Source organism: Mauremys mutica, unplaced genomic scaffold (genome assembly GCF_020497125.1).
Source record: "Mauremys mutica isolate MM-2020 ecotype Southern unplaced genomic scaffold, ASM2049712v1 000710F_np12_obj, whole genome shotgun sequence".
NCBI classification, from domain to species: domain Eukaryota; kingdom Metazoa; phylum Chordata; order Testudines; family Geoemydidae; genus Mauremys; species Mauremys mutica.
In genome coordinates this window covers 116570-144197 of record NW_025423039.1, presented here as the reverse complement: position 1 = coordinate 144197, position 27628 = coordinate 116570, and the positions used below count along the sequence as shown (strand labels likewise).

The 27628-nt window shown below is 63.0% G+C and overlaps 1 protein-coding gene across 1 annotated transcript in view; it reads left to right on the top strand.

The window, feature by feature from the left end:
- MECP2 (methyl-CpG binding protein 2) overlaps window positions 1–26109 on the top strand; it is a 35619-nt gene extending 9510 nt beyond the window's left edge. The window contains 3 exon segments of the mRNA XM_045000693.1: window positions 17615–17920; window positions 19515–19818; window positions 19821–26109. Of these exon segments, the coding sequence (XP_044856628.1) occupies window positions 17615–17920; window positions 19515–19818; window positions 19821–20522 (1312 nt within the window). The 3' untranslated portion in view covers window positions 20523–26109.
- Window positions 26110–27628: the final 1519 nt, after the last annotated feature.

The window sequence follows — 27628 nt, the reverse complement described above, 5'->3', positions numbered from 1 at the left end:
CGGGCGCGGGGCCATGTGCATGGTTACGATTTTAGGACTGATTTGGGCTTAGAGATCACGACTGCGAATGGGCCCGGTGTGCTGGGCACTGCTCGGGCCCCCCATTGTGCAGACCCCGTCCCCAGCCCCAACTGCGATCGGGGGCCCCTTTATACACAGACCCTGCCCTCCCCACTAACGGCCTCAAGCATTAATTATTCTAATTGATGACAGTGGAAGGCCCCGGCGTCTCACTTGTCCTGCTAGAATGTGTCCCTGACACGCTGAAGGCTGGGATACAGCCCTTCCGTTTCTCCTGAGACCTGCAGATCTTTGGGTCAGGGATGGCGCAGGGAGGGTGTCTGTGCAGTGTTGGGGACATGGGAGGGCGCTGATCTCACCTGGGGGGGCAGGAATCTGTGCAGCACCTTGCACGGGGGGGATGCAGCTCTGACCTCAGTCGGGGTCTATGCAGCACCTTGTGTGACCCCAGACCCCTCAGACGGGGGGGTCTATGAGCAGCCAGCACAACGGGGACCCCAATCCCAGACGGGGGGTTCTAGCCATAGACGAGAGGGTCTGCGCGGTGCGTGGCGTGGCGTGGCGTCTCGGCAAGGCAGTACCAGACCGCGGAGAGCATGCCCCCGTCCTGGCAGACTCCAGCAACATCCCAGCGCCTGGCATTCAAGTTCCAGCTCCCTTCTCAGCGGGCAACGGGAGCTCCCTCGGCCAGTTTGAGCGTGACACCCGGCCAGCTTCTGGTTAGCATCGGGGGATGTACGGGGGGGCCGTGCTTTTCACTGGCAGCTCAAATCCATCCCTCTGGCAGATGAAGCCAGTGATCTCCGTGGGCAGGGGGTCAGGCTGCAGCGGGGTGGGCCCCCACCCCAGGCTGGGCCATGAGCTGGGACATGGCCGGGTACCCCGGCAACATTGCTGCCAGCCCATGGAAGCCGGGAGGTAGTTTAGCAAAGGGCATTGACTCTGCTCCTGTACGTCGGAGGCGGAAGTAGGTGCCTGCCACCACCAAGTTGCAGCCTGGGTGATGCAGAAGTTCAGACAGCAACTTAAATATCTTAAAATCTACAGGTTGGATCTTGCAGCTGTTGCAGGACAACCGAACTGCTGTAACTTTACGTGGGAGCTCGGGCCGATTGACGCCGGCCGGGATCCGGCCCAAGGGCTCCGCTGGGGCTCGGGCCGATTGACGCCGGCCGGGATCCGGCCCCTGGGCTCCGCTGGGGCTCGGGCCGATTGACGCCGGCCGGGATCCGGCCCCTGGGCTCCGCTGGGGCTCGGGCCGATTGACGCCGGCCGGGATCCGGCCCCTGGGCTCCGCTGGGGCTCGGGCCGATTGACGCCGGCCGGGATCCGGCCCCTGGGCTCCGCTGGGGCTCGGGCCGATTGACGCCGGCCGGGATCCGGCCCCTGGGCTCCGCTGGGGCTCGGGCCGATTGACGCCGGCCGGGATCCGGCCCCTGGGCTCCGCTGGGGCTCGGGCCGATTGACGCCGGCCGGGATCCGGCCCCTGGGCTCCGCTGGGGCTCGGGCCGATTGACGCCGGCCGGGATCCGGCCCCTGGGCTCCGCTGGGGCTCGGGCCGATTGACGCCGGCCGGGATCCGGCCCCTGGGCTCCGCTGGGGCTCGGGCCGATTGACGCCGGCCGGGATCCGGCTGTCGGAATCTGGGCCTTCTCTTGCAGAAATCCCGTGCTCACCGGAGGGGAGTGAGGCTGTTGCCCCGGGGGCAGAGTGGGTCCTGCCTGTGTTGCTGACGGCTTGGCGCTGGGGTTTTAGTTGGTTGCAGTGGGACGCTCTCCCCCGCCATCATCTTCTCTCTCTTTGCCAAGTCGGGTTCAAACGTCTCGTGCGCTGAGGAAGCGGCTGGAGCTGGTGGCCGGGTGTCCCCAGACAGGGCAGCATGTGCAGAAAGCCGGCTCCGTGGCTGAGTGTTTCCCGGCCAGCCTCCTGGGATGGGGGCGCTCGCTGCTCCCCCTCCTGCCATCGCCCGGCGGCCCAGCCCTCAGGGCTTCGCCCACCCACCCAGACGGCTGCAGAGGCCCCGTGTTCAGCACCGATGCACCCTGGGCCTGCATTCATCTGGCCCCCTCTGTGGCGACGGGAACCCCTGCCCGTTCTGGGAGCTGCTGGCACAAAAGGCCCAGGGATGCTTTATTTTGGCCCTTTCTGTGGGCGAAGCGTTGCCCGAGCTGCTGCAAAGGGGCGTGTGACTCGAGCGGCGGCTGAGCTGAGGGCACCGTCTCTCCCCCCTTCTGCGCTGGGGACGGTGTCCGACGGCCCCTCGGCCTCGGGTCACTGGGGATGTCTCTCGCCCTCGGAAAGCACCGCAGCTGAGCCTGGCTTTGCCAGGCGCGGGGGTCACGCTTCGTGGCGCTGACACCAAGTTGCCCTGGGACCTTTGGCAAATTACTTCACCTCTGTGCCTCAGTTTCCCCTCTCGCCCTGTCTGTGTCAGCCAGCACAATCGGGGGCCCATGAATCTCAGCTTAGGTGGATGGCTGTGCAGAGGGATCCCCCCATCTTGGGGGTGGTCTGTGTGCCCCTGGCATGAACAGGGGTCCCCAGGCTTGTTTGGGGAGCCTGACACAAACGAGTGCCCGGTCACAGCCGAGGAGGGGGTGTCTGTGCAGCGCCCAGCATGGATGGGGGGGTCCCCTGATTACAGCTGGGGGGCGCAGATCTGTGGGGCACCCAGCACAGATGGGAGGGGTCCCCGGATTGCAACTGGGGGGAGGATTTGTGCAGCACCCAGTGGAGATGGGGGGATCCCCCGATCGCAGCCGGGGGGTCTGTGCGGCACCCAGCGGAGATGGGGGGTCCCCCGATCGCAGCCGGGGGGGGGAGGATTTGTGCGGCACCCAGCGGAGATGGGGGGGGTCCCCTGATCACAGCGGGGGGGGGAGGATTTGTGCGGCACCCAGCAGAGATGGGGGGGTCCCTCGATCGCAGCCGGGGGGGAGGATCTATGCGGCACCCAGCGGAGATGGGGGGGGTCTCCCGATCGCAGCCGGGGGGGGTCCCCCGATCACAGCCGTGGGGGGGGGGTCTGTGCGGCACCCAGCGGAGATGGGGGGGTCCCCTGATCACAGCTGGGGGGGGAGGATTTGTGCGGCACCCAGCAGAGATGGGGGGTCCCCCCGATCGCAGCCGGGGTCTGGTGATGTTCCCCTCACAATGCTGCCGTTTGTCCAGTGCTGGGTGGCGCGCTGCTCTTCGGGGGGGGCAGCGTGAGCCCTGGGTGAGCAGCCCCCCGCGCCCGGCAGCCCCCTGCCAAGCGAATAGCCGAGCTCCTCCCTGGCGGCGGGTGCTGGGCTCTGTCTCCTAACCAGCAGGAGGGGCTGGCTGGTGTTTTGGGTGGGGCTCTAGCAGTTCAGTGATGCGTCTGGCGTGACCCCCCCGAGGCTGTCCTGGGCGGCTGGGTGAAAGGAGCCGACCCAGGGCGCTCGGCCGCCCACACCAGCCAAGGGGGAGCCGCCTTGGGCGTGTTCGGCCGTGTGGGGCGCCCTGGTCTCCGGCCTGTGGGGCGCCCTGGTCTCCGGCCTGTGGGGCGCCCTGGGCTCCGGCCTGTGGGGCGCCCTGGGCTCCGGCCGTGTGGGGCGCCCTGGGCTCCGGCCGTGTGGGGCGCCCTGGGCTCCGGCCTGTGGGGCGCCCTGGGCTCCGGCCTGTGGGGCGCCCTGGGCTCCGGCCTGTGGGGCGCCCTGGGCTCCGGCCTGTGGGGCGCCCTGGGCTCCCAGAGCGGCTCTGGCCGGCCCCGTGCCGGTCTCACCTTTGGTTTCTCTAGGTGCCGTGCGACGGTGACGGGTCGTTCCCAGCTCGTACCTCAGACCTGCTCGGTGACTGAGCAAGTCCCTTCCCTGCCCTGGGCCTCAGTTTCCCGTCCCCACCCTTTGCCTTGTCGGGTGGCTCACTAGCTAGGACAAGGCCTGTTCAGGTTGGAGAGGTCAGATCTGGCGGCCGGCCGGCCGGGGGAGCCCTGATCTCAGTTGAGGGCAGGGTCTCTGCTACTCCTGGCACAGTGGGGGGCAGCTCCCGGTATGCTGGGGGGGGGGGATCTATGCAGCTCCTGATGCTGGGGTCCCGCCCGGTCTCTCCGAAGGGGGACTCGTACGGAAGGTTTTAAAAACCAGGGACTTTAGATGTCCTTAGTTTTTGGGCCCAGAGGGGCCTTTTTTTCCAGCGGGTCGGTGATCAGGGCCCTTTCAAAGGGGTAAAACGTGGAGGCACCTGGGCCCGCCGCTCAGGTGCCCACTAGCCGGGCGTGTGAAAGGCTCTGCCTGGGGTGCAGCAGGAAGGAAGGCAGAGTTTAAAGCCCTGGCCCTTCATCTCTTCCCTTCCTTGCCGCTCTGCACTCCAGCTCCCAGGCGTGTGCGCCCCGGGCGGCTCCGGCTCCCGGGCGTGTGCGCCCCGGGCGGCTCCGGCTCCCGGGCGTGTGCGCCCCGGGCGGCTCCGGCTCCCGGGCGTGTGCGCCCCGGGCGGCTCCGGCTCCCGGGCCCGGGCTGAGTCGAAAGGCTGCCCAGGGAGTCACTCTTGTGATTTACGGTGCCCTTTCCCGTGGGGGAAACACGCACCAGCAGCCGGGGTAGCGGCACAAGCTCTGGCGACGGCTGGGTGATGCTGCGCACGCATGCGCCCCGGGGAACAAGGCCTTTCCGAGGGCCCCGAGACTCGGCCCCTCCTGCTTTCTTCTGCCCCGGGTGAAAAGCCAGTCAGCAGAATTAGGGCAAACGGGCAGCGCCTGGAGGCACCGGAGATGGAGAGGCCCATCGTGCTGGGGCCTGCACACGCCCACGCACACAGCGAGAGACTGCCCTTCCCCCAAAGAGCAGATCGTTAAACCAGACAAAGCAGCAGGAGGGGAAACTGAGGCACAGCTCAGGGAAGTGAGTTGCCCAAGGTCCCACAGCAGCTAGCAGAGGTGGGAAAAGAACCCAGGAGTCCTGAGAAGGCCCCACTACCTCGGCAAATCAACTAGAACTCGGTAGTGGTATCGCCATGGCATCCAGGCGTGACAATGGGTAATCTAGATTTATGGCCTTACTGCGCCAGGCGCTGCGCACGCCCAGAGCTTCGGGCAGCGGCCTGGTATTGAACGACTCCAGGTTCACGGCTGATCTACGCTGCAAGTCGCTTTGTCTCTTCAGGCTGCCGGGGCACCCATGCCGGGGAGGAATCCAGGGGTCCTGCGGGGGCCTCAGGTTGTGGTTTGGGGGAAATCCCGCCGCCTTGACATCTGGGCTCGTAAAACAACGGCAGTTTTCCACCAAACGAAATTTGGGAATCGCTTTGTTCCGGGGTGGTTGAACCGTCCTGATGTTTTGTTCCGATTTTCACCTTTTTAATTGTTCGTTTGAATTGACACAGTAACGAGAGAACCGAAGAATGGACACGTTCTGATGAAATCAAAATGTCTCCTTCGGATTTCAATGCTTTCCAGTTGTCTTTTATTAGAATTTCGAATACGAAAGACGATACGTTGGAAAATGAGCGATTGAACTGGCCCGAGGTTGGAAAGTCTCCTTCCGAGTCCGAGCGTCTCTCCAGCGTAGATTGTGTTCTTTAGACAGTCCCTACATGGAACGTCACAGAAGCCCTGAGCCGTAGGACTGACAAGGGCCTTGCAGAGGCGTCTAGTGCAGCCCTGCGGCAGGACCAAGGGAAGCCAGAGGATCCCAACCTGTTCGACACCGGGGATCCCACAGCCTCCCCGGGCAGCTGATTGCAGAGCTGAACTGTCCGAGTTACAGAGCGTTTCCTAGCAGCTACTCGCGGCTCCCTCCCATCGCTGCGTTTCCTCCTGGCAGTGGCCGTGGGGAACAATTGCTCCCCATCCTCGTTAGCACAGCCCTTAATGGATGTGAAGGCTGGGCTCAGCCCTCTGCTCTCCTCTGGCCTCTCTCCAGTTTGTCCCCATCCTTCCTGACGTGCGGTGCCCAGAACCGGACGCGGCTGCAGCTGAGCCTGCAGAGCGGGACGGTTCCCTCTGGCGAGCTCCGCCTGCCGCTCCTGAGAACGGCATTAGCCCCTTCCCAGCTGCTTCCCGTTGGTGGCTCTGCTCCCCGGCGCAGCCTGGCCACCGAGCAGCCACTCGCCTCTGGTAGCTGGGCATCGGATTTTCCCTTCCGAAGGGTAGCGCGTCCGTCCATCCGTCCGAGAGCTCTGCTCTGCTCCTCCCAAACGCTGCGCTAAATCGCACCTTGTTAGAATCTAGAGTATGAAATACAATTGGAACATTCCTAGAAAGTCAACAAATTTCCTTCCAATTTCTACGGACTTTAATTGTATCTTATATTATCCTTTAGAATAGAAACTCAAATCCATTTGGAAATGACAAATGGAGCCATCTGTCATTTAGACCCTAAAATACATTTCGGCCGGGGCTGAGATGCTTTGTTCCACCCCCCTTCTTGCCCCACAAACGAAACTTCATCAAATCCACACGCCCTCGCGGAAAGTTTCTTTTTGACCAAACAGCATTTTGGTGGCAAACCATTTGATCAGGAATCTGAGAAGTGCACTAAAGATGGGGAGGCGCTCGGCTCCTGGGATTGCAGCACCACTGAAGAGCGGGCGCCGGAGGTGTGGCGCTGGACTGGGCCGGGGCCAGGTTTTATGAGCTGAGCGCCGGTGGTTTGCTTGTAGGATGTGCCGGGAGCAATCCAGGGCTGCCAACGTGCACCAGTGGGGTGGGGTTTCCCCTCCGCCGTGGCCAGTCCGCAGAGGAGGCGTGGAAACGGCCAGCGGAATTGGTCTCGGTTCCCGTGTCAGCAGGCCCTGCAGCTTCTGCGAGGCCGGAGCCCGTCGGGAAGAAAGGCAAGATGCAGCCTGGGTGAACGGGAGTGACGGCTGCTATCCAGGAGGTGCAGATGGTCCCTTCTGGCCTGGTGATCTGTGCGTCTAGGTCCAGGTTCGGTCCGCTCCTTCCCCAGCGCCCTGGGGAGCGGCTCCTACCTGGGACCCCTTGGCTAAAGGAATTGGTCCAGGCTCTGTCTTGAAAGCCACGCGGTGAAGCCTTGCTGGGCGCCATGAGCGTGGGCCGCGTTCCGGGAGCAGGGCAGGGCTCTGGCTGACTCCTCAGGCATCTCTCGCACCTGCCTGGCTTGGCGCCGTTACTGATTTCCTGAGTGCCAGGGAGCGCAGGACTGGAGCTGAGGCGCTGTCATGGAGTCCCATCAGTGAACGTAGCCAGGGGGTTCCCCGGCTCCTCCTAGAACCGTCCCGTGCTCAGAGCGCGGCTCCCTGCCCGGGTCCCCCCTGTTCTCGGATCAGCGGGGTCCCCCCCGCCCCGCATTGACGGCGAGCTCCCACCTGGCCTCTGGCTCCGGCTGAGGCTGCACAAGCCTCGCGAGTCTCCTCTCGTGCGATCGGCCCGAATTGGGGCCCAGGATCCCGGTGCCAACAGCAGCAGGACGTCCCAGGCTGTCCTGGGAAACCAGCCTAGGATGGGCTGGGCCCTTCGGTAGCCGTGAGTGACCGTCCGTCCAGCACCTCACGCAGGCCTGGACTGGGGCTCCCGGGGGCTGAGGAGGCAGGACGCCTGGGTTCTCTCCTGGCTCGGGGGGGGGGGAGGCGGGTCTGGGCGGTTAGAGCAGGAGGCCTGGGTTCTCTCCTGGCTCTGGGGTGGGAGGGGGTCTGGGCGGTTAGAGCCGGATGCCTGGGTTCTCTCCTGCGTGCTCACACCTCTGTGGAGGGAATGAATGGGGGGCACATGCTTGTGTTGCTCCTCAGGCCGTGGGGCGGGGGGGGGGGGGGCGATGGGCCCTGTCACCCGTCTGTGCAGTGGCTGATCCGGGTCAGGTGGGGGTCGCTGAGCCCTTCTGCCCCACCCCCGCCTGTGCAAAGCTGGTCTCCTGGGACACTGTGAGTGCGGCAGAGCCAGGAGGGACCCAGGCGTCCTGCCTGGCAATTCCCCGGGATGGAGCCCCCCCAAAGAACTGGTCTCCGTGGCGACCCGGGCGCCGCTGGCGCTGCGGGTCCTGGGCGGGCTCCCTCCCCGGCCTCGCACGCCGGCCTGGCCTGAGCCCACAGCTCAGCGTGTCTGCATGGAGCAGCACGGGGTTGGCGGTGTTGGCGTGAGCACCACAGGACTGAGGGGCAGCACGGGAGCCTTGTGTGGGACTCTGCACCGCCCCGCCCCTGAAAGCGGGGGGGCCTTGCACGGGGCGCCGCACAACCCCCCCGGTCCCGCGCCCGGGTGCAGGCCAGCCCTGTGTTCAGCCAGGGGCCGGAAGGGGTCTGCCCCGCCTCGCCATGCGCCATACAGTGCATTGACTCTCGTGCACAGTGTGGTGACGGGAGCCTCCTTTTCCCCAGCCTGCACCATACAGTGCACTGACTCTCGTGCACAGTGTGGTGACGGGAGCCTCCTTTTCCCCAGCCTGCGCCATACAGTGCATTGACTCTCGTGCACAGTGTGGTGACGGGAGCCTCCTTTTCCCCAGCCTGCGCCATACAGTGCACTGACTCTCGTGCACAGTGTGGTGACGGGAGCCTCCTTTTCCCCAGCCTGCGCCATACAGTGCATTGACTCTCGTGCACAGTGTGGTGACGGGAACCTCCTTTTCCCCAGCCTGCGCCATACAGTGCACTGACTCTCGTGCACAGTGTGGTGACGGGAGCCTCCTTTTCACCAGCCTGCACCATACAGTGCACTGACTCTCGTGCACAGTGTGGTGACGGGAGCCTCCTTTTCCCCAGCCTGCGCCACGGGCGAGCGGAAGGGCTGAGCTCTCTCCGCAGCCAGCGGCCGTGCGCAGAACTAACCGAACCCGGCCGCGTGCAGCAGGAACCGGGGGCTTCAGCCTTTCGTTGTGTGCGGCCCCCAAACCCTTTGGCTGGAGAACAGAGACCTGTGGGCTGTGGGACGAAGGCTGCGGACCCCCAGGGGTCTCTCTGAGGCTCCACGTCGTGCGACGCAGCACAACTGGCCCAAACGTGGCTACGTGTGCAACACTCTTGGCTCCGAGCAGTCGAGATCCGGCAAGGATCTGGCTGGCTTTGTCTGCGTCCGCCTGGCCCTCCTTGCCGCCTCCTGCCCGGGGGCCGTGGGGCGCTTCCCCCTCGCGGCCGGAGAACCCACCTCCTGGCAGCCTCGTTCTGCTCCGCTCTGGCTGGCCAAGGGACGCGGGCCGGGCTTCGGTGGGGGGTCCGCAGGCCTTGGGTGCCACTAGCATGTGCTGGGTCTGAGCTCGGGGTCCCTGTTACGCCAGGCGCTGCACCCACCCCCTCTCCCCCCCACAGCGAGCTCAGGGTCCCTGTTACGCCAGGCGCTGCGCACACCCCCCCTCCCCCCCCAGCGAGCTCAGGGTCCCTGTTACGCCAGGCGCTGCGCACCCCCCTCCCCCCCGGAGAGCTCAGGGTCCCTGTTACGCCAGGCGCTGCACACACCCCCTCCCCTAGCGAGCTCAGGGTCCCTGTTACGCCAGGCGCTGCGCACACCCCTCCCCCCCACAGCGAGCTCGTGGTCCCTGTTACGCCAGGCGCTGCGCACCCCCCCCCCCCCCCCAGCGAGCTCGGGGTCCCTGTTACGCCAGGCGCTGCGCACACCCCCTCTCCTGCCCCTGGTGGTCAGGGTCCCTGTTACGCCAGGCGCTGTGCACACCCCTCCCCCCCCCAGCGAGCTCGGGGTCCCTGTTACGCCAGGCGCTGCACACACCCCCTCTCCTGCCCCTGGAGCTCAGGGTCCCTGTTACGCCAGGCGCTGCACACCCCCCTCCCCCCCCCAGCGAGCTCCGGGTCCCTGTTACGCCAGGCGCTGCACCCACCCCCTCTCCCCCCCAGCGAGCTCAGGGTCCCTGTTACGCCAGGCGCTGCACCCACCCCCTCTCCCCCCCAGCGAGCTCAGGGTCCCTGTTACGCCAGGCGCTGCACACACCCCCTCTCCCCCCCCAGCGAGCTCAGGGTCCCTGTTACGCCAGGCGCTGCGCACACCCCCACTCCCCCCCGGCGAGCTCAGGGTCCCTGTTACGCCAGGCGCTGCCCACACACCCCCTCTCCCCCCCCCAGCGAGCTCAGGGTCCCTGTTACGCCAGGCGCTGCACACACCCCCTCTCCCCCCCGCAGCGAGCTGTGGGTCCCTGTTTCGCCAGGCGCTGCGCACCCCCCTCCCCCCCAGCGAGCTCAGGGTCCCTGTTACGCCAGGCGCTGCGCACCCCCCCTCTCCCCCCCCCCAGTGAGCTCCGGGTCCCTGTTACGCCAGGCGCTGCGCACCCCCCTCCCCCCCAGCGAGCTCAGGGTCCCTGGTACGCCAGGCGCTGCGCACCCACCCGCTCCCCCCCCCAGTGAGCTCAGGGTCCCTGTTACGCCAGGCGCTGCACCCACCCCCTCTCCTGCCCCTGGAGCTCAGGGTCCCTGTTACGCCAGGCGCTGCGCACACCCCCTCTCCTGCCCCTGGAGCTGAGGGTCCCTGTTACGCCAGGCGCTGCGCACACCCCCTCTCCCCCCCCCAGCGAGCTCAGGGTCCCTGTTACGCCAGGCGCTGCTAACACCCCGTCCCCCCCCCAGCGAGCTCAGGGTCCTTGTTACGCCAGGCGCTGCGCACACCCCCTCCCCCCCCAGTGAGCTCAGGGTCCCTGTTACGCCAGGCGCTGCGCACCCCCCTCCCCCCCAGCGAGCGCAGGGTGCCTGTTACGCCAGGCGCTGCACCCACCCCCTCTCCCCCCCCCAGCGAGCTCAGGGTCCCTGTTACGCCAGGCGCTGCACCCACCCCCCCCCCCCCCCCAGCGAGCTCAGGGTCCCTGTTACGCCAGGCGCTGCATCCACCCCCTCTCCCCCCCCCAGCGAGCTCAGGGTCCCTGTTACCTCAGGCGCTGCACCCACCCCCTCTCCCCCCCCCATCGAGCTCAGGGTCCCTGTGACGCCCGGCGCTGCACCCCCCCCCCCTCCCCCCCCCAGCGAGCTCAGGGTCCCTGTTCCGCCAGGCGCTGCATCCACCCCCTCTCCTGCCCCTGGAGCTCAGGGTCCCTGTTACGCGAGGCGCTGCGCACCCCCCTCCCCCCCAGCGAGCTCAGGGTCCCTGTTACGCCAGGCGCTGCACCCACCCCCTCTCCTGCCCCTGGAGCTCAGGGTCCCTGTTACGCCAGGCGCTGCGCACCCCCCTCTCCCCCCCCCAGCGAGCTCAGGGTCCCTGTTACGCCAGGCGCTGCACCCCCCCCCTCCCCCCCCCCAGCGAGCTCAGGGTCCCTGTTACGCCAGGCGCTGCGCACACCCCCTCTCCTGCCCCTGGAGCTCAGGGTCCCTGTTACGCCAGGCGCTGCGCACCCCCCTCCCCCCCAGCGAGCTCGGGGTCCCTGTTACGCCAGGCGCTGCGCACCCCCCTCCCCCCCCCCAGCGAGCTCAGGGTCCCTGTTACGCCAGGCGCTGCGCACCCCCCTCCCCCCCGGAGAGCTCAGGGTCCCTGTTACGCCAGGCGCTGCGCACCCCCCCGGACTGAGACTGGGGGCCGTGTTGCACAGGGCACTGTCCGGTGCATACTCAGGCTCTGATTTTGCTTGTGGGGGGGTGTCTCTGTGGCTCCTGTTGCGGGGGGGAGCCTCCATCTTGGTCAGGGGCTGTGCAGCACCCAGCGTGCTGGGGGGCTCTGATCTCAGCCTGGGGGACCCTGCAGTGCCCAGTGGGACCCTCCCCCCGGTAATGGTGGGACGTTGGTGTCTGACGGGAGCGGGGGAGGCCGTGGGAGCGGCCTGGCGCTCCCAGCTGCCGTCTGCCTGCCAGAGCCAGCTGGTCCGTGAGCCCCAAGCGCCATCGTGTGCCCGACGTGGGAACTGCTGGAGGGCACCGTCCTCTGCCCGGCTGGCCCAGACGAGGGGGGCGGCGCCGAGCACCCCCCCCAGTCGTGCCAGGCGCTGCACGGGCCCCCTGCCCTGAGGCTGGGACGCCGGGGTTCGACTGCAGATCCCATTCACGCCGGGCGCAGGGCGGGGCATCGCCTCCATGGCTGTGCCGCGATCGGGGCCCCCCGGCTTTGGGGGGAGCGTTTCCCCGGGGCTATTATTAGCCACAGATGTGCCAGTCACTCTGATCCCCGGAGCGGGGCTGGGGCATCCCCTCACGCCCCCACCATTGTCCACCACCGGGTTGGGGGGGTGTCAGCACAACAGGATCCTGATCGGGGCTGCGGTGCCCAGCCATGGGGAGCTGGGGGGAGGAGCTCCCCAGCGCCCCCAGCTGGCCAGGCGTTTGGGCAGGGCCATGCATGTGATGCACAACTCCCGAGGGAAGGCCAAGTGGAACGTTGCTTGGTTTCATTCCACCCTGAGAGGCGGCCACCTCTGGGGCGGAGCATCCTCCCTCCATACGCCCGGCCCTGTTGAGATGCAGCCACATCTGGTGCGGAACGGCCTCGCTCTGTACCCGCGGCCGCGCTGAGATGCAGCCCCCTCTGGAGCGGAGCAGAGCGACCTCCTCACACACATCCGGCCCTGCTGAGATGGCCCTGCCCTGGGGCAGAGCGGGTCTGCCGCAAATCCAGCCCCACGCAGCATCGCAGAGCTGGCGTTGAAGCTCGTCTCGTTAGGGGGAAGGACGAACCTCGGCCCCAAACAGACTTGTGGCCACGCGCTGCAAGTCGGAAATTGCCTCTTCCAGGAGGCCGCCGGCTGCTGCCTGAGTCTGCCAAGAGCCCGTGCCGCTCGCAGTGAGCGGGTGCAGCTGGCCCAGATGTGACCCAAAGCATCCGCCCCGCCAGACGTGCTGACGAGCCTCGGCCGCCTCTTCAACGGGGACCTGAGCCCCACCATGGTTGGTTCTCGTCTCTGCCCACGGGACCCCGAGCAGCGTCGACTCCATCCCTCTGGCTGACTGACCGGCTTGCAGTTTGGTGGAGCCCACGCGGGGACCGATTCTGGGCCTCGCTTTCCCCATCTCTAAAAATGGGGTCACCCCTTCCCCCTCGCCAGCGGGTGACCAGGGCTGTGAATTATGCCATGCCCCCAGCCGCAGATCACCTGCCAGTGGCCTCTTGGGGCTCGGCGCCGGGCCCGAAGAGCGTCACGCCGACGGCTCCCGTGTCGCCCCAGGTTTCCAGGAAGCAGAGCGGCAGCCGGCGCCTGTTGTTTACCAACGCTCGTAGGGGGCTGTGCAGGATTAATTATAGCTCAGAGCAGCGAGACGCTTCCTATTTTCTCCCCTAGCCGCCGCCTCCGCATTTATCTCAGCAGCCGGGTTTGCTGCTGCTTTAGGTGGGGAGACCTCGCCAGAATTGAAACGCGCCAGAGCCTAGAACGGAGGACTGGAGAACGTGGCCTGGGGGTTAGCCTGGCGGGTCAGCCCTTCATAACCGTATCCAGCTCCGGCTTCAAACGAGTTCCCGTCGTCCTGCTCTGCTGGGCTGGAAAGCTGCTGCGGCCCAGCCTCCACTGATCCACGACCAGGTTGTGCCACTGTTGTCCGTTCGCTCCAGTAGCGCTTCCCCCTCCCCGAGGTCCTTAGGGAGAACAGCCAGGCCCCTTTGGCCGGCGTCTTGGGCTCACGTCCTCTCACGAGATCCATCGTCTCTATTCCTCGGGTCAGCCCAGCCGCCATTCCACGGGCCAGCGCGTGCTTAGAACGGGCCGGAAAACGGGACTTGCGTCCCGTGGGAAATTGGCCCATTTGAAGCAGGGTTTGACTCCGAAACAGACTGACATGGCCACAGAAATTCGGAACAGTTGACAACATTTGGAAACATCCAATCGTTTCAATCCCAGGAAACGGTTAAATAAAATATAATTAACGATCTGTAAAACAAAGAGATTCAAATGAATATTCTTCTAATAGAAGTCCAAACAAAACACATTTATCTTCTCAAGCTGTTTGGTATAAAATATTAAATATATAGATATAAAAATACAACCATGTAACAATGGCATCTAATCAAAGTCTAAATGAAATGTTTGAACCTTATTGAATAGTTTGATGCTGTGATGTATTAAGCAGTTATAAAAATATTAAATAGCCATAAAATATAACGTTACAATTTTAAAGAAAAACAATTCTAATAAAAGTCTAAATGAAACATTTTTGCCTTATCAAATGGTTTTGATGATCTCAAATGTTAGATATAAATATCCATGAACACAAACCAGCCCTAAGGTTAATATTCTGATCTCCAAACCCATTTTATCGTAAGTCATCATTTTGTTTAGATGATGTCAAAACAATATAATATAAAATATTGAATGTCCGTATTAAATATATAAATAGGTGAATCTTATCTGAAAGTCTAAATGTGCATATTAAAATAGATACAATTTGATCACCTATGTATAAACCCAATTAAATGAACCGGCAGTCGAAACGTAGTCGCTGTGTAGTTTCATTTTGATGTTGGAATGTTTTATTTCAAATTTGCCCCAATACAATATATTCAATATCGAATGTTTGTATAAATATACGATCTAAACGTTTGAATGAAATGAGTCGAAAACGCTTAACCTTATCCAATAGGTTTGTTTCTATAATGTCAAAACGTCGTAAATCTTGTGAATAGTTTAAATAGATATTCTATTGGTGCATATTTTAAGTCTAAACTAAACAAAATAAGAGTCGCCACTTTTTGGCCTCACCGGATTGACGGCTGTTGATGTCAAACCAGTTGATACGTGTCCTAGGAAGCTGTGGGAAGGTTGCCAGGTTGTCACCTGTGCGGGGGGGGGGGGGGCACTGACGCTTGGAGGGGCTGTTGAGTCAAGCTCCAGGCAGGGCTGAGCGCTCGTTGTTCAGAATAACGCCAAGTTTGGGCAGCGCTGCCGTTAGCCGCCTGCAACCCTCCAGCTGTTAAGTTCTCAGCCATTTTTGGCTCTTTTGAACTTTCCCAGTGATGCCTACGCGCCAGCAGGGACTTGAGCTGGGGTAGGAACAGTCTCGAAAGCCTAAACAAAGTGAAATGAAAAGACTCCAAAAGCTCTGTGGATCCTTGTGACATCAGAGACGGGTGTGACCGAGTAGGATGTGTCAGCTCGGCCGTTCTCTGAAAGTCGTAACGCAGCGAAATGCCGCCAGCGCCTAAGCTGGAATCTCGGCGCCTGCTTGCTTTGGAGGCCAGAACATCGTCTCTTACAAAACACGCAGATTCAGTGTCTCGGCTGATTCATTTCAAGACTTGTCAGTCGAAAATGTCCTGTTCTGCCAGATGTTTCTGTTTGGACCGACCAGGGATTTCCCGCCCGATCTGCTCTGGCGAAAAACGGGCTAACGAAAGCGTGTGTAGTCAAGGTGTCAGGAGTCCAAGCAAGTCCCAAAATCAGCTGCTCTCCACGATCAGTCCCTGTTTCTCGTTACAAATCTACACCTTATTTGCTGCCGGTCAGAGGTTCCCATCCTGCCCCCTGGCTGCGGGATCATAGACCCCTCTGCCGACAGACGCCTACCCCGTTCCCTGCTTCTGTACTGAGCTGGGACTCTGGGCACAGGCGGGTGCGACAGGAGACACTGGTGGTCCAGCCTTTCCTTGCAGCCGGCTGGGACCTGCCCACGCCCATCCTCCGGCTCACTGATGTGTGTGAGACTGTTGTGGGAGCATCGGGATCAGGACCCCCTGACACGCTGGGCGCCGACAGACGCCTCGGCCCGCTGGACTGCGTTCGGGGTCAGGCCGGGCGCCGCGCAGACGCCTCGGTCCCCCCCGGACTGCGTTCGGGGTCAGGCCGGGCGCTGACAGACGCCTCGGCCCGCTGGACTGCGTTCGGGGTCAGGCCGGGCGCCGCGCAGACGCCTCGGCCCGCTGGACTGCGTTCGGGGTCAGGCCGGGCGCCGACAGACGCCTCGGCCCGCTGGACTGCGTTCGGGGTCAGGCCGGGCGCCGACAGACGCCTCGGCCCGCTGGACTGCGTTCGGGGTCAGGCCGGGCGCCGACAGACGCCTCGGCCCGCTGGACTGCGTTCGGGGTCAGGCCGGGCGCCGCGCAGACGCCCCCCCCGGACTGCGTTCGGGGTCAGGCCGGGCGCCGCGCAGACGCCCCCCCCGGACTGTGTTCGGGGTCAGGCCGGGCGCCGACAGACGCCCCCCCCGGACTGTGTTCGGGGTCAGGCCGGGCGCTGCGCAGACGCCCCCCCCGGACTGCGTTCGGGGTCAGGCCGGGCGCTGCGCAGACGCCCCCCGCCGACTGCGTTTGGGGTCAGGCTGGGCGCGGCGCAGACGCCCCCCCCGGACTGTGTTCGGGGTCAGGCCGGGCGCCGCGCAGACGCCTCGGTCCCCCCCGGACTGCGTTCGGGGTCAGGCCGGGCGCCGCGCAGATGCCCCCCCCCGGACTGTGTTCGGGGTCAGGCCGGGCGCCGCGCAGACGCCCCCCCCGGACTGTGTTCGGGGTCAGGCCGGGCGCCGCGCAGACGCCTCGGTCCCCCCCGGACTGCGTTCGGGGTCAGGCCGGGCGTCGACAGACGCCTCGGCCCGCTGGACTGCGTTCGGGGTCAGGCCGGGCGCCGCGCAGACGCCTCGGCCCGCTGGACTGCGTTCGGGGTCAGGCCGGGCGCCGACAGACGCCTCGGTCCCCCCCGGACTGCGTTCGGGGTCAGGCCGGGCGCCGACAGACGCCTCGGCCCGCTGGACTGCGTTCGGGGTCAGGCCGGGCGCCGCGCAGACGCCTCGGCACGCTGGACTGCGTTCGGGGTCAGGCCGGGCGCCGCGCAGACGCCTCGGCCCGCTGGACTGCGTTCGGGGTCAGGCCGGGCGCCGCGCAGACGCCCCCCCCGGACTGCGTTCGGGGTCAGGCTGGGCGCCGCGCAGACGCCCCCCCTGGACTGCGTTCGGGGTCAGGCCGGGCGCCGCGCAGACGCCCCCCCCGGACTGCGTTCGGGGTCAGGCCGGGCGCCGACAGACGCCTCGGCCCGCTGGACTGCGTTCGGGGTCAGGCCGGGCGCCGCGCAGACGCCCCCCCCGGACTGCGTTCGGGGTCAGGCTGGGCGCCGCGCAGACGGCCCCGCTGGACTGCGTTCGGGGTCAGGCCGGGCGCCGCGCAGACGCCCCCCCCGGACTGTGTTCGGGGTCAGGCCGGGCGCCGACTGACGCCTGGGCCCGCGGGACTGCGTTCGGGGTCAGGCGGGGCGCCGCGCAGACGCCCCCCCCGGACTGCGTTCGGGGTCAGGCCGGGCGCCGCGCAGACGCCCCCCCCCGGACTGCGTTCGGGGTCAGGCCGGGCGCCGCGCAGACGCCCCCCCCGGACTGCGTTCGGGGTCAGGCCGGGTGCCGCGCAGACGCCTCGGCCCGCTGGACTCCGTTCGGGGTCAGGCCGGGCGCTGCGCAGACGCCTCGGCCCGCTGGACTGCGTTCGGGGTCAGGCCGGGCGCCGCGCAGACGCCCCCCCCGGACTGCGTTCGGGGTCAGGCCGGGCGCCGCGCAGACGCCCCCCGTGGACTGCGTTCGGGGTCAGGCCGGGCGCTGCGCAGACGCCCCCCCCGGACTGCGTTCGGGGTCAGGCCGGGCGCCGGCAGACGCCCCCCCCGGACTGCGTTCGGGGTCAGGCCGGGCGCCGACAGACGCCCCCCCTGGACTGAGTTCGGGGTCAGGCCGGGCGCCGACAGAGACACACACTCACACCTCTGGGCGGGACCAGTAGCCAGGGGGCTCTTTAACGGGGCTGGCTGGGAGTCCTCCCAGGTGCACCCCCCGACCTTAACATGTCTCTTTGATTCCCCGCCCCCAGGGAAGAAAAATCTGAGGACCAGAATCTGCAGGGCCTCAAGGAGAAGTCCCCGAAGGCCAAAAAGATGAAGAAGGAGAAGCAGAGGGAAGCCGAGCCGGCCGAGGCGGGCAAGGCCGAGACGTCCGAAGGAGCCGGGGCCGCCCCGGCCGCCCCTGAGGCCTCGGCCTCTCCCAAGCAGCGGCGCTCCATCATCCGGGACCGCGGCCCCATGTACGATGACCCCACGCTGCCCGAGGGCTGGACCCGCAAGCTGAAGCAGAGGAAGTCGGGCCGCTCGGCGGGAAAGTACGATGTCTACCTGATCAAGTGAGTGGGACGGGGGCAGAGCCTACGCCTCCCAGCATGCACCGGGTCTCTGGTGGGGGCGGACTACGCCTCCCAGCATGCACCGGGTCTCTGGTGGGGGGGGGGGACTACGCCTCCCAGCATGCACCGGGTCTCTGGTGGGGGGGGGACTACGCCTCCCAGCATGCACCGGGTCTCTGGTGGGGGGGAGGCTACGCCTCCCAGCATGCACCGGGTCTCTGGTGGGGGGGGGCTACGCCTCCCAGCATGCACCGGGTCTCTGGTTGGGGGGGGGTACTACGCCCCCCAGCATGCACCGGTTCTCTGGTGGGGGGGGGGGAACAAAGCCCCCCAGCATGCACTTGGTCTCTGGTGGGGGGGGGGGCGGACGGACTATGGCTCCCAGCATGCACTGGGTCTCGGGGGGGGGGGGGGATGGACTACGGCTCCCAGCATGCACTGGGTCTCTGGGGGGGGGGACGGACGGACTACGCCTCCCAGCATGCACCGGGTCTCTGGTGGGGGGGGGGCTACGCCTCCCAGCATGCACCGGGTCTCTGGGGGGGGGGGCTACGCCTCCCAGCATGCACCGGGTCTCTGGTGGGGGGGGGAAACTACGCCCCCCAGCATGCACCGGGTCTCTGGTGGGGGGGGAACTACGCCCCCCAGCATGCACTGGGTCTCTGGTGGGGGGGGCGGACGGACTATGGCTCCCAGCATGCACTGGGTCTCTGGTGGGGGGGACGGACGGACTACGGCTCCCAGCATGCACTGGTTCTCTGGGGGGGATGGACTACGGCTCCCAGCATGCACTGGGTATCTGGGGGGCTGGACTACGGCTCCCAGCATGCACTGGGTCTCTGGGGGGGGAGGACTACAGCTCCCAGCATGCACTGGGTCTTGGGGGGGGAGGACTACGGCTCCCAGCATGCACTGGGTCTCTGGTGGGGGGGCAGGACTACAGCTCCCAGCATGCACTGGGTCCCTGGTGGGGGGGTGGGACGATGGCTCCCAGCATGCACTGGGTCTCTGGTGGGGGGTGTGGATGGGGCTTATGGCTTCTAGCATTGACCAGGCCTCGGTTGGGGGGGGGGAAAGAGCAGGACTACAGCTCCCAGCATGCACAGGGCCTCTGGTGTAGGGGGGGGCAGAACTATGGCTCCCAGCATGCAGTGCTGGTCTGAGCATTGTATGCTGGGACTTGTAGTATCACCATGGGGTCAGGTTAAAGGCACTCCAGGAGAGACCAGAGCTCCCAGCATGCCGTGCTCGTCCACAGCCCAGGAGCCTTGCCCATTGGCTGGCGAAAGACACAGGCACCGTGACCATTAGCCAGAGTTCCCAGCATGAGGCTGCTGGGACTCTCGATCCCCAAGGGCTGACGCCAGATCCCCCGGCTCGTGGGGCCCCAGTGTGTCCCCCCCATCTTCTCCAGACCCCCCCAATCCCCTGCTGAGCAGCAGCTGGACAAGCTGGGGGACCCGAGCCCCCAGAGCTGGTGCTATGGGGGGGCTTCCTGTCTTGGGCAGTGTGTGGGGGATCCCCTGCTCACCCACTTCCTTGTGCCCGCTCGGGAGGGTGGATCCTATTAACCCTTGTTCTCCCAACCCCGCAGCCCCCAGGGCAAGGCCTTCCGCTCCAAGGTGGAGCTTATCGCTTACTTCGAAAAGGTAGGGGACACCTCCCTGGACCCCAACGATTTCGACTTCACGGTGACGGGCCGGGGCAGCCCCTCGCGCCGAGAGCAGAGGCCCCCCAAGAAGGCCAAAGCCCAGAAGGGCCCCGGGACGGGGCGTGGGCGGGGCAGGCCCAAGGGCAGTGGCTCGGCCCGGCCCAAGGCGGCCGCCTCGGAGGGCGTGCAGGTCAAGCGGGTGATCGAGAAGAGCTCCGGCAAGCTGCTGGTCAAGATGCCATTCCAGCCGGGCCGCCGGGGGGCGCCGGAGGGGCGGGGGGCTCGGCCACCACCTCGGCGGCCCCGGGGGCGGGCGGGCGGCGGCCTGGGCGCAAGCGGAAGTCGGAGTCGGACCCCCAGACGCTGCCCAAGAAGCGGGGTCGCAAGCCGGGGGCGGCGGCGGGGCCCGTGGGGCCGGCGGTGGCCGAGCCCAAGAAGAAGCTGGTGAAGGAGCCGACCTTCCAGGCCGTGCAGGAGACGGTGCTGCCCATCAAGAAGCGCAAGACCCGCGAGGCCGTGGCCCTGGAGGTGGCCCCCCCGCCCCCCGAGCGCAGCCCCAAGGGACCCCGTCCTGGGCGCCGGAGCAAGGAGAGCAGCCCCAAGGGGCGAGGGGGCAACGCCACCCCCGCCTCCCCCTCCCCCAGCCGCAAGGAGCCACAGCCGCCCCCCCCACCGCACCAGCCGCCCCCCGAGCCTCTGGCCCAGCCCCCCGCCAGCCCCAAGGACAGCGTGAGCCCCCCCGAGGCTCAGGACTTGAGCAGCAAGGGGCAGCCGGAGAGCGACGGCTGCCCCAAGGAGCCGCCTAAGACTCAGCCGCCCGCGGTGCTCTACAAACACCGAGGGGAAGGGGAGCGGAAAGACGCTGTGTCCACCCCCTCCTCGGCCCCCCGGCCCAGCAGCAGGGACGAGGCGGTGGATACCCGGACGCCGGTCTCGGAGCGCGTCAGCTGACTTTGGGCGGCCCACGGCTAGCGGGACGGACAGACAGACAGACACACCCCCCCCCCCCAAGACGAGAGGCAGCTGCTCCCGGGTAGGGCTCCGGCAAAGCACCTCCCCAGCCCCACGGCGCCCCCTGGCTTCCACCCCCTCCACTTCTGCCCCCCTCCCCGTTTTTACTACCAAGAAGCACAGTGAGGGGTGTGGACCCCCCCCCCCCCGGGTTGGAAGCCACTTTGCACTTTTTCTATGAGAGAGGGGTGCCCATATACTACTGACCAGGGCAGCTGTTTGGGGGGGCTGCCCCCCCAGCTCCTGAACACCCCCCACCGGGCGGGATGAGGGGGGGACCGTGTGTGTGGATCCCCCTCTCCCTCTCCAGTGCCATGTAACGTCGTCTGTTCTTCAGTATCGATCCGTGTTCGTTTGGGTAGGGCCCACGTAGGGGGACTCAGCCCCTCTCCCCCAAACTCCGAACAAAGCGGGGGCGCTCAGAGCCTGTTCCTCCCGCAGGGTGGGGGTCGGGTCGGGCCGGGCCGGGCGGCCGAGGAACGACAACGTTCTTCCACTTCTTTCTCAACGTTACTAGCTTAGGAAACCATTTGCACTAACAAGCCTTTGGCCGGCCGGGGGTGGGGGGTCGGGTGTGAAACTACCTGTAACTCTTGGATCGGTCCCGGGGCGGGGGGCGGGCAGAGCCCTGAGCATCAGCGGGTTTCTAACGGGGCTGCTTCGGGAGGGGGAAATCCAGGGCTCTCCATTCATACCTGCGCTGCCCCCACCCAGCCCCAGGGGCGTGGCTTGTACTGCCGGGCGGGGGGGCAGATGGGAAGGGAAAACCTAGCTGAACCCCCCCAAGGAGGCTGTGCCTTTTTTTTAAATGATGGACACAAAGGGTTTAACATATATTCCTCCCCCTCCCCAAGGTGAGCGAAATGGGGAGGGGCCGATCCCCTCCGCTCAAAGCCCTGCGGCTAAGAGAGAAATACATCAGAGGCTGAGCTCTGCGCTGTGCATAGCAGAGCGGTACAGCTCCAGCAGCCTGGAACCCGGCCCTCCCCATTGCAAACCAGAGTGACTCTGCATTGAGCGCAGGGGAGCTGAGATCAGAACCCAGCTCTGTCCCCATTGCAAACCGGAGTGACTCTGCATTGAGCGCAGGGGAGCTAAGATCAGAACCCAGCTCTGTCCCCATTGCAAACCGGAGTGACTCTGCATTGACCACGGGGAGCAAGATCAGAATCTGGCCCTGCCCCTGTTACAATCAAGAGTGACTCTGGACTGACGCAGGGCAGCTGAGATCAGAATCTGGTCCTGCCCTCATTGCAATTGAGGTGACTCCAGATTAACCCCGGTGGGAGCTAAAATAAGAATTGAGCCCTGCCCCATTGCAATCAGGAGTGACTCCGGATTGACCGTGGTGGGTACCAAGATCAGAATCCGTCCCTGCCCCGTTGCAAACGGGGGTGATTCCGGATTCACCCTGGGAATCCGTTCCAGAGAGTAACTGAAACTTCCTCCTGTTTCTCCCCTGCTGTTGCTGAGCTGGGTCCAGTTTCCCACCAAGGCTTTTTGGGGTTGGCCAGACCTGACCCTGGGGAGAGGTGCCGCTAGTTTTCATTTAAAAAAAAAAATCCCCCCAAAGCCAGCAGAAAAAGGCCTAAATCCATGGTGTCCTCTGCTGTCCCGCGATCCTGGGGGGTCCTATGCTAGGGCCGGACGGAGGCTTTGATGTGCTTGGTGGGTGGAAAGGGGGTCCCGAGGGTGACCCCCCCCCCGGGGGAGGGATCCAGCGACACTCGCTGCCAGGGCTTGGCAACAGAGGGGGACGCTTGGCCCCGGCGGGGGCTGGGGCGTGTTAATCAGTCCTGCACCCAGCTTGGCACCCTGCCCGCTGCTCTCCTCGGCGGCCAGCCTCCAAAATGCTCCTTCAGATCCCCGAGTGTGCAGGGGGGGAGCCGCTGTGCCCTGTTTGTAGCACGTTACTCGCTCCCGGGCCGCAAGGCCTCCCCTCGGCACCGAGCGATTGGGCTGCTGCCAGGCAGCGCAGGGCAGAGCCTCCCGGCTTCGCCCGCCCCACACACGGGCTGGGGACAGACGGGACGCCCCAAGGTACCTGAGCACTAAAGTGGGGTGCTTTTATTGCAGGGCAGCCTAAGCCTGGCTGGGAACGGTGCCCCCGTCGTTCCGCGCTGAGCAGCTGCCAGCAGAGCCCAGCACTGAGCTGCTCTGCACGGCTTGCCCAGGGCTGGTACGGACCCCGCTGTCCCTCCGCCACCACATCCAGGGCAAGTGGGGCCGGAGTCGGCTGTCTAGACATCTGGGCCCAAAGCTGGAGGCTGCCTCCTTGGAACCCTGGCTCCAACCCCCCTTTCCTGGCAGCCGGGCCTGCAGCGCAGCCGGCCAGCGGCTTGAGGAGGAGATCGGTACTTTTGCACTTTAAGGAGCGGGGCCTGGCTAGTCACTGAATGTCTCTTTATTTTTGCTTAGGTTTCCCTTCACCTAACAACAAGAGTCTAGTGATTTATCTGAGTGGCACCGGCTGGGGGGGCAAGGGCCCTTACACCCACCATGACAAAACTTCTTCACCTCTGCCGGTTGGCACCTGAGCCGCGGTAGGGCCAGATCAGAATGTTCCCTGCGGTAGAACCCCCACTCTCTGGCTGTAAAATTCAGAGCAGCCGGTAGCCTGTATCCCCCTGGACATCCCCCTCTTTTCCCAGCCTGTCATGAAAAAAAAAAAAAAGGATTGGTGGGTGAAGTGGGATTTCATGGGACCCCCCCAAAACCAGGAAGCCAAAGGGGGCAGTGCTTGGATGGTATTTTCACCCCATTCTTGTTCCTACATGGCCAGCTCAGCTGTGATATCCCCAAACCCTCCCCAGTGAAGACTCAGAGTGAGCCGAACTGGTTAAAACAGGACCTCCCCATGCTAGCTTTGCGACTCACCTCACCCCCACGTGAAAGTGGTCCCTGCCATCAGCTGATCCCAGCTAGAGTTTAATGGGAGGCCTGAGGTTTGGGCTTGGTTTCTGTTTCCAAGGGTCGGGGGGGGACATGATTTCCTTCTGTTTCTCTGATTTATTTTTAAATGCGCCCTGAAGCATCAGAGTTTTCTATACCTACCTGTCTAGTGCGTTATAAATCCGTGGGGATTGACTTGCTTCCTTTCCTTTCCTTTTCGTTCCTCTTTCTGCTTGTGACTGACAACACAAGGGGGGGATTTAAAAACTCACCCCAATGCACCTGTCTGGTGGGGGGGCGCAATCTTCCTCTTGCTTCTTTACAGGATCCCTGCGACTTACTAGCGTAGGATAAGGGACAATAAACAGATCCTTCTAATCTGCCTGCCAGTAGCTTTCTCTGTGAGCAGAGCTGTGATCTCAGTGGTTCTGGTTCTCTCTCTAAAGGGACCCCAGCCCAGCTCCGGTGTGGAGGAGTGAAGGGGGCAGCTAATGCCCTAGTGGGGTGGGGTGGGGTTTTTGCACTCCTCTGCTTGTGTCTCAACTCCTGAATGTCTCTGATCCTGAACAGGGTGCCCTTGGAAGCACCCGTAGCAATGAGTAGACCACTCGGATCCTGGCTGCTGTGGGCCGGGAAGTCCTGTAGTGGCGGAATCGGGACCCCAGGGGCTACAGGATCAGACCCTCCATTCTCTCTCCAACCCTGTGTGCATCTTGGGTGAGCCAATCTGCTCTGCGTGCAACGCTGCTTCCTCTTTGGACTCTCGGTCAACCTTAGAACAGCGTGTCTCCAGCGGGCGCCAAGTGGGCATGACTCTGCCTGCTGGACGCCTGGCCCTCCGCCATCGCAATGGAGCACTTTGAGCAGCCTCGTGGCCAACTGGCGTAGACCGGACTGATTCCGTAGGCAATGCACCCACACCCGCTGGATGACGTAACTGGAGCTAGGAAGACCTGGTCTTTGTGTTCCTCAATGTTTCCCCACTGATGGGAGCAGTGCCCATGATGGCACGCAATCTGGGGCTGTGCTTAAAGACCATTCTGGCTCCCGCCCTTTCATTTAAGTTAGCAATAGCCGCTCGGGAAGTAGCAGTTTTGAATTGCTGTTCTTCCAAAAGACGAGTAGCCCAAGCATTCAACTTCCAAGGGGAGGGGGTGGGAGGGTCCCGAAGTGTCCAGATTCTTCCACCACGGTTGTCTTCCTGCCCTCTTCCGGATCCAACCCCCTCCCACCCCTCACTCACTCCCCGCTCCCCAACCCTTGGGCTGGGAGTTCACCCTGGATGGGATTAGAGGAGATGCCGTGGGATTCCTCCACCACCCACACGCAATCTGTTGAGTGCAAAAAATTAAATCTATTGGTAAGCTTCTCGCCCTCCCTAGGGTCAGAGGCCACCTCCTTTTTCCTCCGCTTCCGTCAGACAACATCTTTCCGCTTTCAAGACTCAGTAGTGATTGTCATATGACCAAATATTACCAGGACTGTTAATCAGTATATGCTGAGTGCTTGCCCTTTGTATACAGATGTAAACTCCCCCGTGTATATCCGACTCTTTCTAGCAAGAGGCTGTTTTGTTACGTTTTTTGCCTTTTTGGTTTTAAACAAGTTGTTCTTTTATCTTGTTGAAAATTCCAGAGAGAGACAGAGACACACACACACACACACACACAGAGAATTGGGATTTTGGTTCAATTTTAGTTTTCCCTGCCTCTGCTAGTCGTTTCTTGGGGGGGAGGGGGGGACAAAAAACGTGGTGTTTCGAGATTTTATATTTGTGTGTTATTTCTTTTAGTCTTGCCCAGTCGAGTTTAAAAAAAAATGATGAGACAGAGGAATGTTGGTGAAGTCTTCTGTGTTTTCTGTTTTCCTTTTGCGATGGCCTGCAGGTCTGTATCGTGAACGTTTCTAGAAAGTAATTGTCCCAAACACACGTTTCCATCATGATGCTTTACAAAAAAAAAAAAATTAGAGAGCCCCCGAGAGCTTCCAATCGAAATAGGTTTCAGAGTAGCAGCCATGTTAGTCTGTATCCGCAAAAAGAACAGGCGTACTTGTGGCACCTTAAAGACTAACAAATTTATTTTAGCATGAGCTTTCGTGAGCTGCAGCGTGAGCTGCAGCTCACGAAAGCTCATGCTAAAATAAATTTGTTAATCAAAATAGGTTTTGCTCCCACTTGCAACAGAAATCTACACTTATTTGCTCTTGAAGTGCAAATGGAGGCCTGCCTACTTCACTGAGGTACTCACCGTTAGATACTTACCTGCTGCCACGTCCGGACTGTCGACACCTCTGGAATCTAATGCCCAAAGGGAGCCTGGGAGTTAACGCTAGCCACGGGCCGGGGGGCATGAAGTGCAGACTTTTAACAAGGGAGTCGACCACTTGGAGAGACAGTTCACGCAGTGTCCATCACATGCCATAGTTCAGTCAAAGTTGGGCTGGATTTTCTAATTGCTCTATCACAACTTTGGGATGGAGGAACTGCCGGGGTGAGTGGCAGCTTCTTCTGGCCGTGACACAGAATCATAGAATCTCAGGGTTGGAAGGGACCTCAGGAGGTATCTAGTCCACCCCGCTTCTCAAAGCAGGACCAATCCCCAACTAAATCATCCCAGCCGGGGCTTTGTCTAGCCGGGCCTTAAAAAACTCTAAGGAAGGAGATTCCACCACCTCCTTAGGTAACCCATTCCAGTTCTTCACCACTCTCCTAGTGAAATAGTGTTTCCTAATATCCAACCTAAACCTCCCCCACTGCAACTTGAGACCATTGCTCCTTGTTCTGTCATCTGCCACCACTGAGACCAGCCAAGCTCCATCCTCTCTGGAACCCCCCTTCAGGTAGTTGAAAGCAGCTATCAAATCCCCCCTCATTCTTCTCTTCTGCAGACTAAACAATCCCAGTTCCCTCAGCCTCTCCTCATAATCATGTGCTCCAGCCCCCATATCATTTTCCTTGCCCTCCGCTGGACTCTTTGCAATTTGTCCACATCCTTCTTGTAGTGTGGGGCCCAAAACTGGACACAGTCTCCAGATGAGGCCTCACCAATGCCGAATAGATGGGAATGATCACGTCCCTCGATCTGCTGGCAATGCCCCTACTTATACAACCCAAAATGCCGTTTGCCTTCTTGGCAACAAGGGCCACTGCTGCCTCCTATCCAGCTTCTCGTCCACTGTAACCCCTAGGTCCTTTTCTGCAGAACTGCTGCCGAGCCAGTCGGTCCCTAGTCTGTAGCAGTGCATGGGATTCTTCCATCCTAAGTGCAGGACTCTGCACTTGTCCTTGTTGAACCTCATCGGATTTCTTTTGGCCCAATCCTCTTTGTCTAGGTCCCTCTAGACCCTATCCCTACCCTCCTGCGTATCTACCTCTCCCCTCAGCTTAGTGTCATCCGTGAACTTGCTGAGGGTGCAGGCCACGCCATCCTCCAGATCATTAATAAAGATGTTGAACAAAACTGGCCCCAGGACTGTCCCCTGGGGCACTCCGCTTGATACCGGCTGCCAACTAGACATTGAGCCATTGATCACTACCTGTTGAGCCCGACGATCTAGCCAGCTTTCTAGCTAGGATGTGAAAGCAGCCGATGATTACATCTTTAACAAATTCCGTGTCAAAATGAAGAGCTGGAATAAAACCAATTACCGTTAAAGAGAGCTAGTCCGCTATAAAATCTGTGGCCCCACTGGTAGCATTTCCATCACTGTGTCACCAAGCAATGCCGGCGTCTGCCCGCTGCGGAATCGGGGCCCACTGACCAGTGGAGTTGCTCCAAAGCTGATCAGAACCCCAACCTGAGAGGATCAAGCCAACCCCACCTTTAAATAATTCTCCAGGCAGTTGACAAAGCTGGTTGTGTCATTCATTTCATGGGTGTCTTGTTCATAGATTCCCCGGCCAGAACGTCCCTGAATGAATTCCCGTTTGAATGAGAGCATGGCTTGGTTTGGCAGCAGGTGGAAAGAGAGAAACCTGGGGTTATTTAAAAAATCTGGAACATTGTGAAGCTGCTACCAATGGCAGGGGCGAACCCTTTGGCAAAATTGACTAACTTTTGAGTGGACTGCGCCCCCAAATTTGGATGAGAAACCAAGGGGGAAAAGCCAACAGCCCCTAATTTAATTTTAACTCCATCTTAAAGTGAATCCTA